The sequence below is a fragment of the Humulus lupulus genome, chromosome 7, assembly GCF_963169125.1.
Source record: "Humulus lupulus chromosome 7, drHumLupu1.1, whole genome shotgun sequence".
Classification (NCBI taxonomy): Eukaryota; Viridiplantae; Streptophyta; class Magnoliopsida; order Rosales; family Cannabaceae; genus Humulus; species Humulus lupulus.
Window position 1 is genome coordinate 66,941,532 of NC_084799.1, and position 20,214 is coordinate 66,961,745.

At 34.7% G+C, this 20,214-nt stretch overlaps 2 protein-coding genes and 1 long non-coding RNA gene across 6 annotated transcripts in view; all 3 read left to right on the top strand.

The window, feature by feature from the left end:
- Positions 1–2,969: 2,969 nt before the first annotated feature.
- Positions 2,970–20,214, top strand: part of LOC133788240 (pheophorbidase-like) — a 55,631-nt gene continuing 38,386 nt past the window's right edge. Inside the window, exon 1 of one of the 4 annotated variants that reach the window (XM_062225642.1) lies at positions 2,970–3,472. In XM_062225642.1, coding sequence (XP_062081626.1) covers positions 3,158–3,472 — 315 coding nt within the window. In that variant the 5' untranslated portion in view covers positions 2,970–3,157. The remainder of the gene's footprint in view (positions 3,473–20,214) is intronic. The other 3 variants (XM_062225641.1, XM_062225639.1, XM_062225640.1) reach the window with 3 other exon arrangements.
- On the top strand, positions 5,925–8,576 carry LOC133788243 (uncharacterized). The gene is made up of 2 exons (XR_009873155.1): positions 5,925–8,292; positions 8,377–8,576. It is a non-coding gene; the product is annotated as an uncharacterized LOC133788243 (long non-coding RNA).
- Positions 14,517–19,423, top strand: LOC133788241 (uncharacterized). Its single transcript, XM_062225643.1, has 2 exons — positions 14,517–18,102; positions 18,202–19,423. Exons 1-2 carry the CDS (start codon positions 17,331–17,333, stop codon positions 18,249–18,251), a joined length of 822 nt encoding a protein of 273 aa, XP_062081627.1. The 5' UTR covers positions 14,517–17,330; the 3' UTR covers positions 18,252–19,423.

The following is a 20,214-nucleotide window of genomic DNA, read 5'->3' on the forward strand; positions in this document are numbered from 1 at the left end:
GAGAAATGACAGATAGAAAAAAAGTTGTTTTATATCTAGTCGTAAAATTTGCTGTGATTAAAAAAATACATTTACTCCGAACAAATTTTGACTTGGACTTTTAGCCACAAAAAATATATATAATGAAATCTTTAGTCACAATTTTTTCACTATTAATCACAAATCTTCTTTTCACTAACCCTACGTTTGGTTGAAAGGAAAGTAAAATAAAGGGAAAGAAAAATTATAAAAGATAGAAAATAGAGAAGATAGAAAAGGACTGTTGTTTCTTTTATGGTATATAGGGTGGAAAAAAAATATAATAGTGAAATTATAGTTTTATATTAATTATTTTGAATTAAATACAAGGGTAAATAAGTAATTTTACTTAAATGTGTATTATAAAAGGGGCATTATATTTGCACACCAAGAATATAAACAAGCACTCCATTAATAAAAAAAATTAAAATCATTTTTAACACTTTCTCTCAATATTGTTTTTTATATTCTTTAATTTGTTTTTTTCTTTTTGTTGATTTCAATTATTATATTTTATCTTGTTTTCATAATTTTTTAGAAAAAAAAACTCTTACTTCAACAAGTTTTTATATATATTTTTTGTTTTAATTTTTTTAATTTAAATATTTATAATATATATTATTTATATGTATATTTTAGGATATGAAATAGAAATTTTTTTTAAAAAAAAAATGTGAGAATAATTTGAAAAATATATATTATATATTAATTTTTTTAAAAAAATTGGATATTTAATCAAATTTTGTGGGGTAAATATAATGTCCCATTATAAAAATATTTTTTTTCACTTTTCTCTCAAAAATTAGAGAGAAAGAAATTGGTGGGGCCTATATACCAAATAACATAAGGGAAGCGAGTCAATAGTTAGCATGTGTTGTCATTTGAAATTGCTCTATGAGCATTTCGGTGTGTTAGTACTTTGTTAGATTAATAAATTTTCTATTACTTTAAAAATAATGGTGGGATCCACTCAATTTTTTCCCACTATATTTCTTACTTCTCTGTAAAAGTAAATTTTTTTGCTCACGTTAAAAAGAAATAAAAAAAGTTAATTTTACTATGGGTTTATATTTTTTTGGACCCTGTATTTTTTCTCATTACCTGTTTAGACCTTGTGTTTTGATAAATTATTTTTTGGACCATAAATTTTGTAAAATGGTTAAAATAGAACTCTAAACCCGATTTTGGTCAATGTTTTCTCAACTAAAATCACAAATAATTTACTAAACTAACAATTCTGAACAAAAATAAAATTATTCTGCTTAAAAATTGTATTGTTATATTCAATTTTTTCTTCATCAAAATTGAGTTTAGGGTTCTATTTTAACTAATTTACAAAATACAGGGTCTAAAAAGTAATTTGTCAAAATACAGGGTCCAAACAGGTAATGAGACAAAACACAGGGTCCAAAAAGGTATAAACTCTTTTACTAATTTTATCTTTTCATGTCATGAAAACTCATGCGTGCATATATAGGACAATTCTTCTATAGGGACTTCACTTTAAGCCCTACCGATAGGGTTTTCAGTGTTTCTCGACCCGTAAACAGTTTTCGGCGCAACTTTTTTTTTTTACCGTGTATATTGTAGCTATTTAGAGCATCCTGCAAATTTTCAGAAAATTCCGAATAGTTTACAGTACCGAAAACTAGGTTCAAATGTTTTCCACGCGCATAAAAAAAATTAGTCACGCGTGCAACAACATGTTTGAACTTAGTTTTCGGTACTGTAAACTATTCGAAATTTTTCTGAAAATTTGCAGGATGCTCTAAATAGCTACAATATACACGGTCATAAAAAAATCGCGCCGAAAACTATTCACGGGTTGAGAACACTGAGAGCCCTACCGATATGGCTTAAAGTGAAGCCCTTATAGGAAAATTCCCCTATATATATATATATATATTTATATAGGACAATTCTTCTATAGGGGCTTCACTTTAAACCCTACCGGTAGGATTCTCACTATTTACAACCCGTGAACAGTTTTCGGTGCGATTTTTTTTATAACCGTGTATATTGTAGCTATTTAGAGCATCCTGCAAATTTTCAGAAAATTCCGAATAGCTATTTAGAGCATTCTACAAATAATCCCAAAGTGAAGAATAAGAAGAATATCAATAAAATGACATTATTGAGTTTGTAATGACTTGTAATAGACTTGGTGATATTTTTTTATGAAATGTTATTAGTTTAACACTCATCGTTAAGTAATGAATATTTTATAATATATGTTTGTTTATGTTATTATTAATGTTAAATAATTTATTTAAGAAACAATGTTAAATATTTTTAAAATTAATTACTTTCATTTATTATTTATATTAATTTAATTTAAATATATAATTAAAACTACCTATCTAAAAAATTTTACTTACCAATAAATAAGTTTAGGTAAAAATAGGTATACCACAACATGCCACGTGGACCAATCATTTAGTGCCACATAACCGATAAAAAGAGGATAAGTAACACAATCATTCGAATTTCTTGTAGTACGTGGACAAATTATTATTTGACACGTGGAGCAACCACAAGATGCCAAGCGGCGGTATTGACGTATGCCACATGTATGCTACTATAGAAACTATGTCAGCAGACACGTAGGATGACACGTCATCTGACGACTCATCAATTGATTTATAACTTAGTGTGGTCCACTGATTCTTTTACCTACCAGTATTAATAAGTGTAGTTAAAGATTCTTTCTCCATTAACATTTACCTACCAGTCTCTATCAATTCAATATTAGTAGGTAAACCATATCACCTACCATTAGGCTAGTTTTACTTACACTTACAATTGGTAGGTAAAGACCCAATTTTCTTGTAGTGTATATTACCATGTATCCAAACTTAGTACCACGTCATGTGTGCGAATTTTTTGGATAACTACAGTGCAGTCCATAATTTTTCCTATTTTTTTCACTTCATGTAAACTCGCACGTATGTATGATAGATGGACAACATACAAATTAGAAATAAAGGTGTAGAGATAAGGTATAAGGCAACCAGAAAAGAAAACTAGTGTGTGTATATTTACATATGCTCCAGACCAGACAGTAAGAAGAGAAAGAAGAGATCACAAGTGAGCACTGAGACCCCATCCTCGACGACTACAGAAGTAGAGAAAAGAAATAATGCAGCCAAAAATGAAAACTACTCTATACATATCTATCATCCTTATGATCATCCTAGAGATAAGGATGATGAATTGCGAAAGTGGTTTAGGTTCAAATAAGCAACTTCACTTCGTGCTAGTCCATGGAGCTGGGCATGGAGGGTGGTGCTGGTACAAGATTCGGAGTCTGCTCGAGGCTGCAGGGCACAAGGTCACATGTCTTGACCTTAAGTGCTCAGGCATCGAACCCACTGATTTCAATACCGTCTTCACCTTCGACGACTATAATCAGCCTCTTACCACTTTCATGTCCTCCCTCTCTCCCAATCACAAGGTATTAGACTTACTCCTCATACTTATATATGCATACATGGTCTCCCAATGATTTTCTGTCCCTTTTGTTTAATAATTTTGTGTTCTGTCTGTTTTTCTCTTATATTTTGTAATTTTTTTTATAGGGTCTTCTATTTTGATAAGGATGTTTCAATTTTATTTGTTCCTCCGTATGAATCTATATATCTACATCGTTAAATTAATCCAATTTTAATTTCAAACCGATCTAATATAATTAATTAATAATTAGATCTTTTTTATCTTCAATGTTAAATAATTAAAAAAAAAAAGTTATCATTTTAAAAAATATTTTAAATATAATATTGAATATTAAATACTAGCTAGATTTGTTTTGATTAGTTTGCTCATAATTCATTATAAGTTTTAGTAATTGTTGTACCGAGAAATAAACCTAAGGCATACATGTTTGATGTTGTGGAATTCGTGTTGGTCGAATAATCAACCAAATTGCCAATGTATTTTTTCTATTTGTTTTGTATATTTATATATCCCTGATTTAAATTAATTTATGTTTTGTGTTTATATTTTTCTCTCTTCTTTTTTTGTTGGTTTTTGTTGACTTTGATTTAGGTTGAAATGAAAATGACATCATTCAATATTGCTCAAAGAGAAAATAAATGGTATATATAGAAGAAAATATATATTTTTTTATCGGATAAAAGAATATAATTTTAGTTTGAGGCCTACCAACTGATAGATGGTTAAAGATTTATCTTAACCACACATCTTAATTACGAGAAAAATACAGACCCAGCAAAGAAAGAAAAAACCCAAACCAAAATAAGTGAAAGTGAGGAAAAGAATAATTAGAAGATGAAGAAAATCATAGTGAGGATCCAAAAACAATATAAGAATTTTATGACTTTATTTGGGAGACATTAAAAATCTACAATGTCTCCCGCTGGGGGAGACATCGTAAGTGGAGTCATTGTAGGTGCATATCTCACGTCTCACATTGAGAGAGGTGAGAGACATCTCACGTCTCCGAGTGGGAGACGAGACGTTGAAATGTGTCAAAAAACGTGAACTTTCAATGTCTCCCACTGAGAGACATGAGATGTCTCTCACCTCTCTGGGAAACGTGAGAGACATTTCACGTCTCCTAGTGGGAGATATTGAAAAGTCTCCCAAATTTTGTAAAATAAAAAAATTAAATTAAATTAAAATTTATTTAATATTAATTTAAATTAATTAAAATAAATTTGATTTAATAATTAATTAAATGAAAATTAATAAAATTAATTGAATTGATATAATTAATTAAATTGAAATTGATATAATTAATTAAAATGAAATTGCAAATCTTTGTTAATGAAAATTTAGAATATTGTTTTACAAGATAAGAAATATTTGTTAGACATATGCAAAATTAACAAATATTACACTATATATGAAGAAAGCGGTAAAAAGTAATGAAACCTAATAACGAGGTTGGTAACTTTGGATTATCGGTAACACATATGTCGTCCATTCTTGTCGCAACTCATCAATTTGTGCTTCTGTATATGGCGTACTTGTTAGCTACAAAAGTTATATAAAGTAAAATATATTAATTAATTAATTGATTACAATTATATATATGGTTTCAAAAATAATTTGTAAACTTTAATTAATAATAATGTTCTCAAGTAATGTCTTGGACTCACATGTTCAATCAAATCCTTCAACATCCTCATCATGTAGTATCCACATGCCACATGGTCCGGTTGGTGTGAACATTAATTATTTAAAAGTATAAGTAATTAATTTGGGCAGCATTCCCCTATATTATTAACCTAACCATCCATCGATTTAATAAAATCAACAACATGATTTAAATACAAGAAAAAAATATATAATCCTAGATAAAATCGGGCAGCATTTCCACTACAAGAAAAAAACTCTACAGCATCGACTTTTGTCGTCGTTGTAGATCAAGAAGTCGTCGTCGTTGTAGGTTCGTATGTGTAGCGACCTACAACAACGACAAAACGCAGTTGTCGCTGTAGTATTTTACTACAGCAACCACATGTCGATCGCAGTGGGAAATGTTTTTTTCAGTTGGACTAGGATATTGCGACGACATGTCGTCGCTGTTTGTGGTTACAAAATTTGAAATTTTGAATTTTAAACACTCCTACAGCGACCACATGTCATTGCTATAGGTCCTTCGATCGCCCCATCTACAGCGACGGCATATCGTCACTGGAGAGTGTCTGGGTTTATATTCCTTCAGCGACGATATGTCATCGCTGGGTCACAAAATCTCACATTTTTCGTGTTCAGCGAGCACCCTTTGGTGACGACATGTCTTTGTTGTAGGTATATAAGTTTTTTTTTAAAAATTAATTAATTATATTAATTAAAATTTGTTTAATAAAATATTAAATATTATTTAAATAAATAAAACCAATTTATTTAATTAAATAATAAAGCCAATTTATTAATTAAATAATAAAACTAATATATTAATTAAATAATAAAAAAAATTAACAATATTCATAGTCTCCAAAATGTAAAAGACAAAACATTTTGTCATCATTATCGTCTCTAAAATAAAAAAAAAACAACACAAAATATTAATAAGTTCAAAATAATAATACAATCAAACTAAATGTCATCTAAATCAATTCCAAAGTCATCATTATCGTCGGGTTGTTGTGATGGCTGTGGTGATGGTTGTGGTGGTTGTTGTTGTGGTGGTTGTGGCTGTTGTGGCTGAAAGTTCGCCATCATGGGCTGTATCATATTCATGTCCAAGTTGACAGGCTGAAATTGTGGAGCTTGGATGTTCGGATTTGTACTTGCAAAAATTGTTGCATTTGGTTGAAGTTGTTGTTCTGGGTCATAATGGCTTGACTGAAGTGTTGAACCATGGTTTGGAAAGCCTCAGGTGGTACCGTTGGAGGGCCGACTGTAGTTGACTGAAATGGTGATGCCTCTGATTGTGAAGAGGATCTGGTGGCGCCCGAGGCAAAGGCACTAGTGCCCTTCAACTTGCGTCCAATATATCGGTTGTCGCCATGACGTTGACCAAGTACATGTGAGACGACTTGTGTCTCATTGACAGTGGCACTTCCTGGTGAAGATTCAGATTGAGATTGGGATTGTGTCTGGACTTCTTGCTGCAAGGCATCCTGCAGTTTAGAAACAATACAATTAATACATAATATATTTGAATAATATACATATATACAAAACTTAGAAAGTTACTTACATATGCATCCTTAGCATTCGTGTTCACCCATCAACGTGTCGGATAATTATACATGTCATGGAACGTATCGATAATACTGGGCAATTCCTTAGTCTGAAGATTCATCTTTAGAAAACAAAATATCAGTTAAATATTGAAATTATTACTAAGAAAACTTAAAATATTTCAAATAATCTATATATTTTTATTTAGCTTCTTAAATCGAGCAAAAGCATAAGAGGTCGATCAATGGAGATTTGGATACTTCTGTTTTGCTCTGCTGGTAGTATTTTCCTTTGAGTGTGCCATGAACTGTGGAGTGGTGAAAAAATCCAACCAACTTCTGCCAACTCTCAGTGTCCATGTCCTCTGGTGGATTCTTTCTGGCTATCTCGATATCATCATACCCTCCATGTTCATCAAAGTGTCTTTTCTTGCGACCTTTTCTATCCTTGTAGCGATCCTGAAACTCTCACTCAATCCCAGTCTCTAACAGTCGCCACTCAGGGAGAGCTCGAGGGAAGAATGAAAATTTCCTTCAAAAAAAATAAAATGGTTAGAATTTTGAAATTATATATAAAAAAAAAATAGTACATGTGAATAAGTTGATAAATTTACCTCAAGCTTTTGCATCAATCATATTTTGTGCTCATCCGGAACACCTTGCCACGAGTCATAATATAACGAGACATGGTGACCAATAAGGTTATCAATAAGTCTCGTGAACAATGTCCCAAAATTACTAACTGTTTTGTAGGTTCCCTCCTTCAGATCAAATTATAGAGTCAACGAACCTTTATTGTAGTTGACAAGTTGCTGTAAATTTTTGGATCGAGACCGACCTTTTCCTTTTGTGGCAGCCGCTGCATATGTTAATTAACCAATAAAATTAAATTGAATAAAATAATAACAATTTTTCATTTATTGATAAAAGATAGACTAATTATAGTATATTACCTATCTCACAGAAAAGTAGGAACTCGTGTGGGATCTGAAGGAGGATCACCCGCTCCATCACCGCCATGAGAACAAGCAACAGTAGCAGACATATCTTTGTAGCTTAAATAATAATTAACTTAACATTAGTTATAGTTGGAGGTTAATTACATAACCTAAATAATTTCAGTAATGCATTTGAAACTATTGAAAAACAAACATTGTTGAGAAAATTCATATATTGATTGAAAAATCATGAAATTAAAGCATACACATTAAACATACAATAAGAATATGCATAAGAAAATATTTGTAACGCCCCACGCCACTATGGCTGCTTCCTAGAATGATGATTTGCCCTGCAAACCAACATAAGTCTTTCTAGCGTGTTTTATCCTCACTTGCACGCTTCCTGAGAAAACTTCCCAGGAGGTCATCCATCATTAGACTACTCTAGATCAAGCTCGCTTAACTTTGGTGTTCTCAAGTAATGGGCTACCGAAAAGAAGATGCATCTTGTTGGCATAGGTAGTACCCATCAATCCATTTAAGCGGTCTTTGACTGTATAGTTCCATACCTACACAGCCTTAGAATCACCACACTTGACCTTCCCCAGCTAGGGAAATCTTTTTGAAGATTTATGTTTGAATTTTGTCGAAGGCATTCGCTATATAGCACAAGGATTAAGGTAAGATAACAATTTGTTATGAATTAAATTGAATGAATTTATATATGTTTTGAGCTACTTACTCCAAATATGGTTGGATTTCAGGGAAATTGTTGAGTACAAACCACTCTGCTTTTTCCGATGAAGATAGTCAAGGGATATGATTTTCTTTTTGCTACTTGGACGACATTGTGATTCAAAAATTGACAACTGTCTTTTAGGAATAACAATATTTGCATTTCTTTTTGAACGATTAAATTTTGTCTCTACACCCTGAAGATATTGCAAACAAGAAATCAAAGTTTCATTGGCAACATAACCCTCCACTATAGAACCTTCAGGGCGCACCTTATTCCTAACATTATTTTTTAACTTCTTCATATATCGCTCAAATGGATACATCCACCTTATGTAAACTGGTCCTCTGAGAATAGCTTCTTGTGGTAAATGAAGAATTAAATGAATCATTATGTTAAAAAAGGCTAGAGGAAAAATTAACTCCAACTTGCACAAAATTTGTATCACTTGATCTTCTGCATTCTCCATGTCCTTAACAACCAATGTACGGGCACAAATTTTCTTAAAAAATTGCAAAGCTCAATGATTGTCTTCGAAATAGACTTATCCAAGTAGCTTCGAACTCCTACCAGCAACAGACGTTGCATAAGAATGTGACAATCATGGGATTTCAACCCAACAATGTTTCCATCATTGTCAGTTACTTTCTTAGAGAAATTTGAACCGAAGCCATCAGGAAGTCTAACTCCTTTTACGAACTGACAAAAAAATCGCCTATCATCCGGTGTGAAATAGTACATAGGATGTGGTTTGATCAACTTCGTACTGTCTTCCTTAAGGTGCAACTCTTCTCAGATACCCCAATTCTTCAAGTCTACTCGTGCGTTGGTGGTGCCTTTAGATTTCTCATTCATAAGAAAAATACCGACTAAATTGTCGCAAACATTTTTCTCTACATGCATCACATCTAAATTGTGCTTCAGTTCAAGTTCGAACTAGTAATAAAGTTCAATTTAAATATATTTTTTTACTCAATTAAGCTCTTTTGGATCTCACTTTCTTTTCACACCCCTGAAACTAACATGTTTACCCGGAAAATGATCTGGAACATACGCTAATTGTTCGAGTATGTCTTGACTACTGAATTTTCTTGGAGGGTGTCTTTTTTCATAATTCTTAACAAGCGACTCTTCCTCCACTTATGCGTAGAAGATAAGAGTCTTCTATGAGCAACATAACTCATCTTCTCAATTATCCTACATGAAGGAGTGTCTTCATTGCATGAAGGACATGCCATATATCCTTGGCCACTCCAACCAGACAAACTACTACGGGCCGGAAAATCATTGATAGTTCATAATAGTGCTGCACACATTCTGAATACACTGTTCATTGCAGTGTCTCTGGTTTGAAATCCTTCATTCCACAACTCCTTCAATTCGTCTATCACATGCCTCAAAAAGACATCCATGTCCTTCCCAGGTGATTTCAGACCGAAATCAATAAGGTCAGCATGAATAATGACTCTTTCATGCACAGCCAAGGAGGCATATTGTACGTGCAGAATATTACCGGCTATATGCTGTAAGATAGACTCATGTTACCAAATGGATTAAAACCATCAGCAGCCAAACCCAATCGAATGTTTCTGGGTTCTTTGGAAAAATCAGGATATCTGGAATCAAATTGTTTCCAAGCACTCCCACCAACAAGACGATGCATCACACCATCTTCTTTCGATTGTCTCGTACTATGCCAGATCATATCATTTTCCTTGAACCATAAAGATGCTTCAGCCTAGGAGTCAAAGGGAAGTACCGCAACACTTTGTGGGCGAATTTTTTCCCCTTTGTGTCTTTGTCAACTCTCACCACATACAAGACAACTCTGTTTTTGGGAATTCTCATTCCAGAACAAATAACAGTCGTACTTGCAAGCATGAATTGATTGATAACCTAACCCTAACTTCCTCATTTTTTTTCTTAGACTCATAGAATGATGTCGGAATCTTATTCTCCTTCGGGAATGCAAATTTCATAAACTTCAATAGTTCATCAAATGAACTATTTGTCCATTTATTCTTAACCTTCATATGCATCATCTTCACCAAGAAGTTCAAGGAAGACAACCAAGTACAACCAGGGCATAACTCAGCTTCGGCCTCTTGAAACAGCTCATCAAATTGATTCTCTGCACTATTGTCACCACCATCTGAAATTTCTTCATTTACGTCTTCTTCGTTAGTGTCTTGTTCACCAATAACATCATTGATGATGTCAATCATCTCATTAGTCACTAGAGCCCCGTCGTCCACTACTGGAGGCATATCAACTTCACCTTGGTAGGTCCACTTCATGTATTGCTGCAGAAACCCATATCTGTGTATGTGAGCCTCCACCACATCCAGTTTTTGATTTAGCATATTGACACACTGAACGCATGGGCATCTGACTTCTCCCGAAGCATTCATATGATTCTTGGCCATTTGTATAAATGTTTGAAGACCATTCCAAAACTCATCAGAGTTACGTCGTCTATTAGTTATCCAACTATTCTCAATCTTCATAACTAATTCAAGTGGAAAATAAATTATCACAATGTGATCGTCATAAAAAACTACCTTTATTTGCTAATAATTTTTTTATCATAAAAAAACTAATTTTTTCAAGTAAATTGTGAAACCTTATGAATAAATTATTAAATTTTATGAATATATTATCAAATTTTATGAATATATATTTATTGTTAGTTATGAATGTATTATAAAGTTTCATTATATAATCAAATATTTAATTATAATTATTATTATGTTATTTAATAATTATCAAATTCTTAATATAATTTTCACTTTTTATTTTTTTAAAACAACAATATAGTTTTATTATTTAAAATTATTATTTTTATCTTAACTTAATTTTAAGAGTAAAGTTAACTTAATTACCTATTTTATCTACATATATTATCAAATTTTATGAATATAATATAAAAGTAATCAAATAAACAAATATTTAATTACAAATTTATTAATTTACCAGATTATTATTTTAATTTCTACTTATTTTATTAAAAAAATATTGATAAAGTTTTATATTGTAAAACTATTATTTTAATTTAAACTTGATAATTTTTTAATTAATTTTTATTAATTGATTTAAAATTTATTAATTAAAAAAATTAATCACACTAACTTTAAAAATATTTTGTAATGTTTAGTTTTTCTAAATTTACAAAAATTTCGGCAGCATAACAGCTGTAATCTAACATATCCCAAAATTTAAAATCTGCATATAAACTAAAAAAACTAGTCCCAGAGCATACATAAAATTGCATAAAATCATTTAAATTCTCATATCAACAAAAAAAAAATTATAAATAAATAATACAAAATATTAACATGATTTATCAATAAATTATCAACATTTATTTATAAACTATAATCTTAAATAACATTAAACATCTAACATGGATTTATCTAACCTAACATACAATTAAAAAAAATTATATCATCTAACCTAATATTTTTTTTATAACATACATTCATATTTTCTTAAAACATAAATAAATAAATATATAAATATACAATTTTCATCTTTAAAAAGCACAAATATAATCAAATTAACAAGCAAATATACTTCTAACAATCATTTAAGTATTTAAAACGAATCTAAAAAAAATTAACACCATCTAAAATAACTAATCGCACACCGATAAAATATAAATTAAACATACATCAATACATTCATCAATCACAAAAAAAAAATGCAATTAAAAACAATACCCAAGGGAGGATCTCTACAATCTGACCAATACCCAAAAGCGGATTCCTCTGTTATCTGAAAAAAGAAAAGAAAAAAACAAACATCAAAAACTCATTTTTACCAAAAAAATAAATAACCACAAAAACATACACACATATACTAACAAAAAATACATTTTAAACCGTTAAATACAAAGAAAATAGGATTAGATTACCAAAATAAGACAAAAATGGCAGCAAAAGGCTCGGATCGATGAAGAAGGCTTAGATGGACTCTGGTTTTTCCAGAAAAAATTGCAGAAAATGAAGAAGAAAGCTCGGGCTAGGGAGTTATATCGACTAACTTTATAGCAACGACGTGTCATCGCTATAGAGTACAATAATGTCGTCGCTGATATCAAACGCATCGTTTCACTCAAACGGTGAGACCCTACAACGACGACGCATCGTTGTAGGATAGTGAATAGTGCACGAATCCTTTCGTGTGCTACATGTCGTCGTTGCTATAGGCAGTGAAATTTGACTGAAATTTTTTGGCGGTCCACTTTCCCAACGTTTTATTTACCCTATTGCGACGACATGTCGTTGCCATAGACAAAAAAGTAACTAATCAGTGGATTAAATTAGAATTTATAGCGACGACATGACTCCGCTATAGTGAGTGAAAATAGGCAACCAACTCTTGGCGGTTAAGTTCCCTCCCCTATCCTACAGTGACGACATGTCGTCGCTCTAGAAAAACATATTTCCCTCCTTTTTTTTACGAGGACTCTACTACGACGACATGTTGTCGCTAGGGAGTGAAAATAGGCAACCAACTCTAGGTGGTTGAGTTCCCTTCCCATCCTACGGCGACGATAGGTCGTCACTATAGACATACATATTTCCCTCTTCTTTCGATAGGTCGTCACAACATGTCGTCGCTATAGGGTTTCTCGACGAAAAAGAAGAGGGAAATATATATGTCTATAGTGACGACCTAATCTACAACGACGACATGTTGTCGCTGTAGAGTTAGTTCCCGCCTCTAGTTCCCTCCAAAATCATGGTACTCTACAGCGACGACATGTTGTCACTGTAGGGTACCAGGATTTTGGAGGGCCCGGTCGTGTGTTGTTGACGACCCTACAGCGACAACATGTCGTCGATGTAGCTTATTTATTTTAATAAATTAAAAAAAGGAATTTTTCGTGGATTTCGAATACATACAGTGACGACTTTGGAGTCATCGCTATAGAGTCTTTTTCTTGTAGTGTTCCTCTATAATAGTGTCATAACCATCTGCATGTGAATAGAAAAACAAACAATTCAAACAACATATAATAAGTTTCTTCCTTACAGCTCCACAGCACACGACCAAATTTTCCCAAACCTACTTCACTAAAATACACAAGTTCTCAACCTTCGGTTATCACCACAGCACACAATTTTAATCTTTAAGCCTAATTCACTATGGATGAATATTTAAGATATTCAAACTCCTCTAACATTTGTTTAATAATATTAAAAGTAAAAGTAAAAGAATATATAATAATTCAAGCTAGAAAAATTACTTCACTTAGCAATCCACTTTGCTATTAAATCCACAACCAACAAAATTAAATTAATAATTAATAAATAAAATATCACTAAATATCTAACAATATATAATTATTCTTGTGATTTTAGAAACTTGTTCCCTCAAATTTGTGTTTCAAATAGAAATTTTGAGGCAAACATCACCACAAAATCTCACTCCAACAAAACATCAACCTACAAAATTAAAATTAATTAATAAATAAATGATTACTAAACAAATAAAAAAAATTCAATGAGCCACTAATTAAGCTAAACATAAAATGTGGTATATATAGAGCTTAGACTTATAAACTTTAACAACTAAGAGGGTGTTTGACACCTTAACTAAAAAACTGTTTTTTGTTTTTGAAAGCTAAAAACTGTTTTTTGAAAACAAGTTGAGGTGTTTGGCATTGTTTTCAAAAAACAGTTTTTTAAAACAGAAAATTTTGAGTTAATTAAAAAGTTGTTTTCTATTGTTCTCAAATTTTTTTTGTCTATCTTTTTTTTATCACATTATTTTTTTAATTATTATTATCTAACATCATTTATTGTCACATCATTTTCTCTGTCATTAGTTTCTCTCTCTTTACATTCTTTCACATCACTTTCTCTCTCCTCATTTTCTCTCTCATCATTTTTTCTCTCTCCCCATTTCATCTCTCATCACTTTCTCTCTACATACTTCTCTCTCTCCACTTTCTTTCTCATCACATTCTCTCTCATTTTTTCTTGGATCAATTTCTCTCTTCTCAATTTCTATTTCTTCAAATTTTCTATCCTTACTTTCTCACTTTTTATTTTTCATCATTTTTTTTTCAAATTATTTTATCTCATTATTTATTACAAACTTTTAAAATATTTTTCTCTTTGTAAATATATTTGTTAATTTTTATTTAAAATTTAAAAAAAATAAAACTAAAAAATTGTTTTTAGAAAACATTAACCAAACACCTCTTGTTTTTTGAAAACTACAAAAACAGTTTTTTGTTCTCAATTCTGAGAACACAACTTTGAAAACAAAAAACTGAAAACAATGCCAAACAGGCCCTAAGTCACTAAAAACTCAATAATCAATAAAAACATATAACTTTTCATATTGTTGACGCCGTTTTTTGTCAACTTAAAATGTCGAGCAATTAAACAATAAGAACTATGGTGCAAATGAATAGTATGGTGGAACAACAAGGGTTTTACGTGGTTCAACAATTAAATCTGCCTAGTCCACGAGTCTATTTTATTAGAACTTGGAGTTTTCTCTCTAGATAGCAAAAGATTCGTCCCCTTTTAAGTGTTCATGACCTCTCTATTTATAGAGAGTTTTCAGAGTTCATTGCCACATTTTTCGGGAAGATACTCCTGCTTATTAATTGAAATAATGATATTAAATGTTGTAACTCCTATATATAAGGAGACGTCCCCTGAAGACCAGGAAAACGGATAACAGACTTGTTAATATCCCTTTAATGTACAAAACGTGTTACATCAGATGATTCATCAAATCTCCGAGATCAGCAATCAACATCGCATCAGTCAAGGTTTACAGACAGGTTACGAACTGACCGTCTTACTCCAAGACCTACTCGGGGCAGATAAATACCATTGAGACTGTCATATTTCGAGCTTGCACTCTTTAAGATCGAGCTACTCGATCCGAAGACACTTGATAATGGATGTATCCTGATGCTATGTTCTTTCGAGCTCAGAAAGAATCCTGAGGCTACATGTCTTCGAGGTTGCCGTCTTGCTTCGAGGGTTTTACAGGTGTACCATGAACACACGTTTTTATATATTTCAAGCTCACACTCGACGAGTCCAGCCTTCGAGGTCATAATTTCTTGTCTCGAAATCTGGGTGTAACAGTTTGCCCCCTCAAAAGTATTATTTCGAATCCTATGAGAAGGAAACTTTTGAACTACTTCCATTGGGAATCGTACCATCAAACATACTCGAATGTGGACACGTGTCAGCTAGGTATTAACCACTCAAAGTACTTGAGTACCTTGGAAACCTACCCACGTCTATCCTCCTGCCATCCTTTATGGTCCCATCGAATCATTTGTCCCTGACCGTCGGATCTGATACAAAATATGGCCAATGGCCTAGATTAATCCAGCCTTTTGCATTCCTACGGGTTTATAAATTGGAATTCAGTCGTCTTCTTCTTTTACTCTCACATTCATTTCAGAGAGAGAAAAGGAAAAAAGAAAAACCAGAGACCTCCTTGCCCATTCCTTGCATGTTCTCCAAGCCGAGTAGAAAAGTAACATTGGACTCTTTGATTCCGTGAGATCGTACTTGCAGCCGCTTCTACAATCATCCATTTCTCTGCTTTCGCCAATCGCATTGTGTAAGCTCTATGTTCATGGCTTCTTTGCATTATATATATATAGATATATATATTATGCGTGTTTATGTTTCTGTTGCACCTTGGGCACTAGGATTTTGTTGGTCCATTAGTTTAATGCACTAGAACGTTTCGGCCATTAAATATTAGGTTTAGGTTCTGACATTATTGACTCCAAACCCAGTTCATGCGCAAAGAGACCCAAATATGGCTCTTTTTCTTAGTTTTCAAATTTCGGAGGACATATCTTGCACACCAAGATATTGGGTACAAAATCAGGGTTTTTTTTTTAAGAATGCACGATTCCCAAAAATAGCACTTTTTGAATAACCGCCACCTTTTGTCCCTGATTTATTGGGATTTCCAATAATATGTCCACCTTCTTTTCTTTCGGGTGACTACACGCTCTGAGATTGGCCTCATCCTTTGGATCGAGCTTGCCTCGTAGCCTCGATCATTCGAGCTTAGGAATTCTACTTATCTCATTATTTCCAGCTTGCATGGCCCTCACCCTTTTGCTTTCTTGTTAGATGCCGCAGAAATCAGGTAAGTGGTGGGGGTCAAAGCTCGCGATTCCTTATTCACCCGCAGCTCCGAGCCCGGAGTCTCCTTTTACTCGGAACCAACGCCTGATTCGGGAGCACAAACTGAGGCGTGAGCAAGAGAACATTCGAGACCACTTCCGATGCCAGATAGACGAGGTCGAAGTAGGGAAAAGGAGAAAACTAAGGGTCCCCCTTTATCCCGATTCAGACACCGAGCCTAGGCCGATTCCTCTCGACCCTACGCTCAAAGTGATCGTCGCCTTCAAGCTGGGAGATCTTCAATTTTCACTAATGGTGGAACCTTCCACCTCGCAGCCGAGGAGAGAATTCTTCGAGGCCGAGCACTACTGGAGCTCGGTCACGTCGCTTGGTCAGATAACTGACATCCTGGCCTTTCACGACATTAGTTTGTCGGGCTCGCTAAGGTGTCGAGCTCCGACCTCCCACGAGCAAAGTTGTCGTGCTTCAGGAGATGGAAATCCTGACAGCAAGCTGAGATACGCGGCTTGGAGCCAGGAACACATGAAAGCAGGGGCAGTGCTGCCCTTGAAATCCTTTTTCAAGGACTTCACTGTCTTCGCTGGGCTCGCTCCCTTCCAACTCAACACCAACTCATACAGGGTTTTGTCAGTCCTAAGGTCGCTCTACCATGAGCTAAAGTGGGCAAGACCTTCACCAAAAGAGATTTTGTATCTCTTTTGCTTGAAAAGCAATCCCTCCCGAGCTCGGGGAGGGGACGGCTTCTATTACCTTTCGAGCTATCCCAAGGAGCCAAAGATCTTTGGGGATTTACCCAATCATCCACCAGACTTCAAGAAAGCCTTCTTCTGGACGGATGGCCTTGCTCTGTCTAGATATTACTCATTTAGACGAATTCGTAAGTATCTCAACTTCTTTCTTTTTTGTGCTCGAATTTTGCTTAGGCTTGTATTTAGTTGAAATGTGTTTTCTTCCAGCCAACTACCACCGCCTTACTCCAACCAAGGATATGAAAGATCATAGAGAAGCTCTGCTTCAACTCCCCTATGGCAGAAGGTCCCTTTCCTATCTCCTGCATGAAGACAAGCTCCGGGCATGCGGCCTTTTGGGGGAGGATCAGTCTACATCTGACTGGTCCAATAAGAAGTACGACCAGTGGGAGCTCGTGTCTCTCCCAACCGGCAACCTTCCTCCGAGGAGAAATGCAAGGCCTCCATCTCCAGCTCAGCATTGCAGGAGTCCACAATCGGGAAATGAGGCCAACGATGAGGCCTCGAGCTCGGGCTTAGATGAGAGAGGTACAGTCATCCTTAGCTCGGATTTGTGGTCTCCCTCACTACTAAAACATAAACCTGATAGATTAATATTGTGTGAGGATGATAGGAACCATTTCTATGTATGGTCTTGGGTAAATGAGAGGGTACATAGGTTTGACTGTTGGCTCGGGAAATACGACACCATGTATAGCCTAAATGAAGTATGGGACAGAGTAGCCGTTCAATACGTGACTAACGACTATAGGGACCTTTCGAGGTTGACTTCCACCTATAGGGAAGGCACTCCCCCCGCCTCTTCTGAAGATGGGGGAATTTCATGGTCGCCGAACACAAGCTCAAGGGAGAGTTCCAGTTAGGTTTCTCTCCACTTGTATTTTCAGTCCTTGTTTGTCTTCATTATGCCAACTTGTTTTGTTTTAGGCTATCTCATAATGTGATGTGAATGTGCAGGTGAGATGGACTCCGACCTTGACAATGTACTAGCCAGCAGAGGAGCTTAAAGGAGTAAACGCCCGAGGGGGTCGCGGAAAACAGATCGGCCTGCTAAGGTCCTTAAGAGGACCAAGAAGACGCCTCCTCCCCCAGCTCCAGTTGCTCCGAGCCATGTTTTGAGTCCACCTACTCAGGCCGAGATGTCCTCTTCGACCTTACCTCTTGCTCCTCCTGTACTCCAGGTCCATTCCACACTTGGCCACCTCCGAAGAAACCCTCAGCCTCAAGAACACAGTTGCTTTCGGTTTCTACTCACGTCGATGAGTATGTGATTGACAATGCAGCTGGACCCCACGGAGCTACGCTAGGCTCGGACATTCTATCTCGAGTGGACCAGAGTTTTGGTAGCTTTGACGCCTCTCACTGGCAGTTTTTGAACAGTGCTCGAGATTGCAATACTCTTTACGAGAAGAGCATCGAGCTTACTGCTGCAGTAATATTTCCTCTCTTGCTTCTAGCTATATCTGTACTTGGTTCATATGCTAATTTGATTTCTTCGTATGCCAGACTCTTGTTGTCTCTGCTCAACTTAATTACAGGTTGAACCATGAGGTCCACACGAGTATGTCTTTTGCTCAGGAGGCAAAGGATCTCCAATTCAAACTGAGTGACGAGCTTAAGGCCACAAAGGCAAAGGTGGAGGCAGGAGCTAAGGAGCTAAAGGCCAAGACATCCGAGCTTGAAAAGCTGAATGCCCAGCTCGCGGAGCTTGAGAAGGAGAATGCTCGGGCCAAGGAGATCAATACCAAGCTCGAAGAAGAGAAGGCTGCCACTTTCGAGATCATGGAGGGTGAAAAGACTCGTCTTCTCGAAGAGTTTAAGGAAAAGAAGGATCGGGCAGTCAACATGGCCATGTACGAAATCTGGGCCAACAATGTCAACCTCGACACCAGCTTCTTAGGCCCTCTTGAAGCAAAGTTCCTGGCTAAATGGCAAGCTCGGCTTGATGAGGAGGAGACTGCTCGGGATGAGGCAGAGGGAGCCAGGGGTGGTGCCGATGCTGAGAAGGCCAAGGAGAACGCTCCTTCTTCTTAAATCTTGCCTCAAGGTTGCGTCCCTCTTAATTTCTTTTAACAGTTTTTTATGATTGATTTTTATTTCTTATGCCCCCGAGGCGAAGATAATTTTACAGCTTGTGAAAGAGCTGCCTTTTGAGATATCATTTTTTGACTTTATTTTAGTACATTTTCTTTACATTTCTTGGGTTGAAATATTTTGCGCATTTTATATTAAAGTGTCATATATGCCTGTTTATTCATACAAACATAGTTTGGATTTAAGCTCGAGGTTCAATGCATTCATGCACAGTTTGCTCGAAATATCCGTATTCGATCTCGTTATTTTATCAAGGTCAACGATTACTTTTACCATGCACCCGAAAGTACTTATATGGTGTGTAATGCAAGTGGTTTAGTTATATCTTACTTTTTTAGTTACTTTTTCTCGTCCTCGGGTAGCTCCCCGAGGTTATGAGATTGAAACTATCGTTTTGCAAGATACTCCAGCCTTGATCTCGACTTAATGTGAAGTGGGTTTATGCTCCAACTTACCGTCGATTAGTTTTAGCTGGTTTGTTCCAAACCTATTAAGGTTGTGCTTGGTTTGTAATCCATACACTTATATTATTCATCTGGTTTGCGTATTTGGTTATATCCAAACATTTTTAACTCTTGATAATTTGGTTACGTCCAAACACTTGTATGTTTTTGATAGTTTGGTTATATCCAAACTATCTTAGCTCACGCATTTGGTTATATCCAAACACTTGTATATTTTTTATAGTTTGGTTATATCCAAACTATCTTAGCTCGCGCATTTGGTTATATCCAAACACTTGTATATTTTTCGTATATGCTATTTTATTTTTTCAAACCGATGGTATATGTACCACTAATGCCCCCTTAATATCCTATGATTGTGATCATAGGTTATTTAATTAAGAGAGATTGCAAAAAATACAACATATTAAAA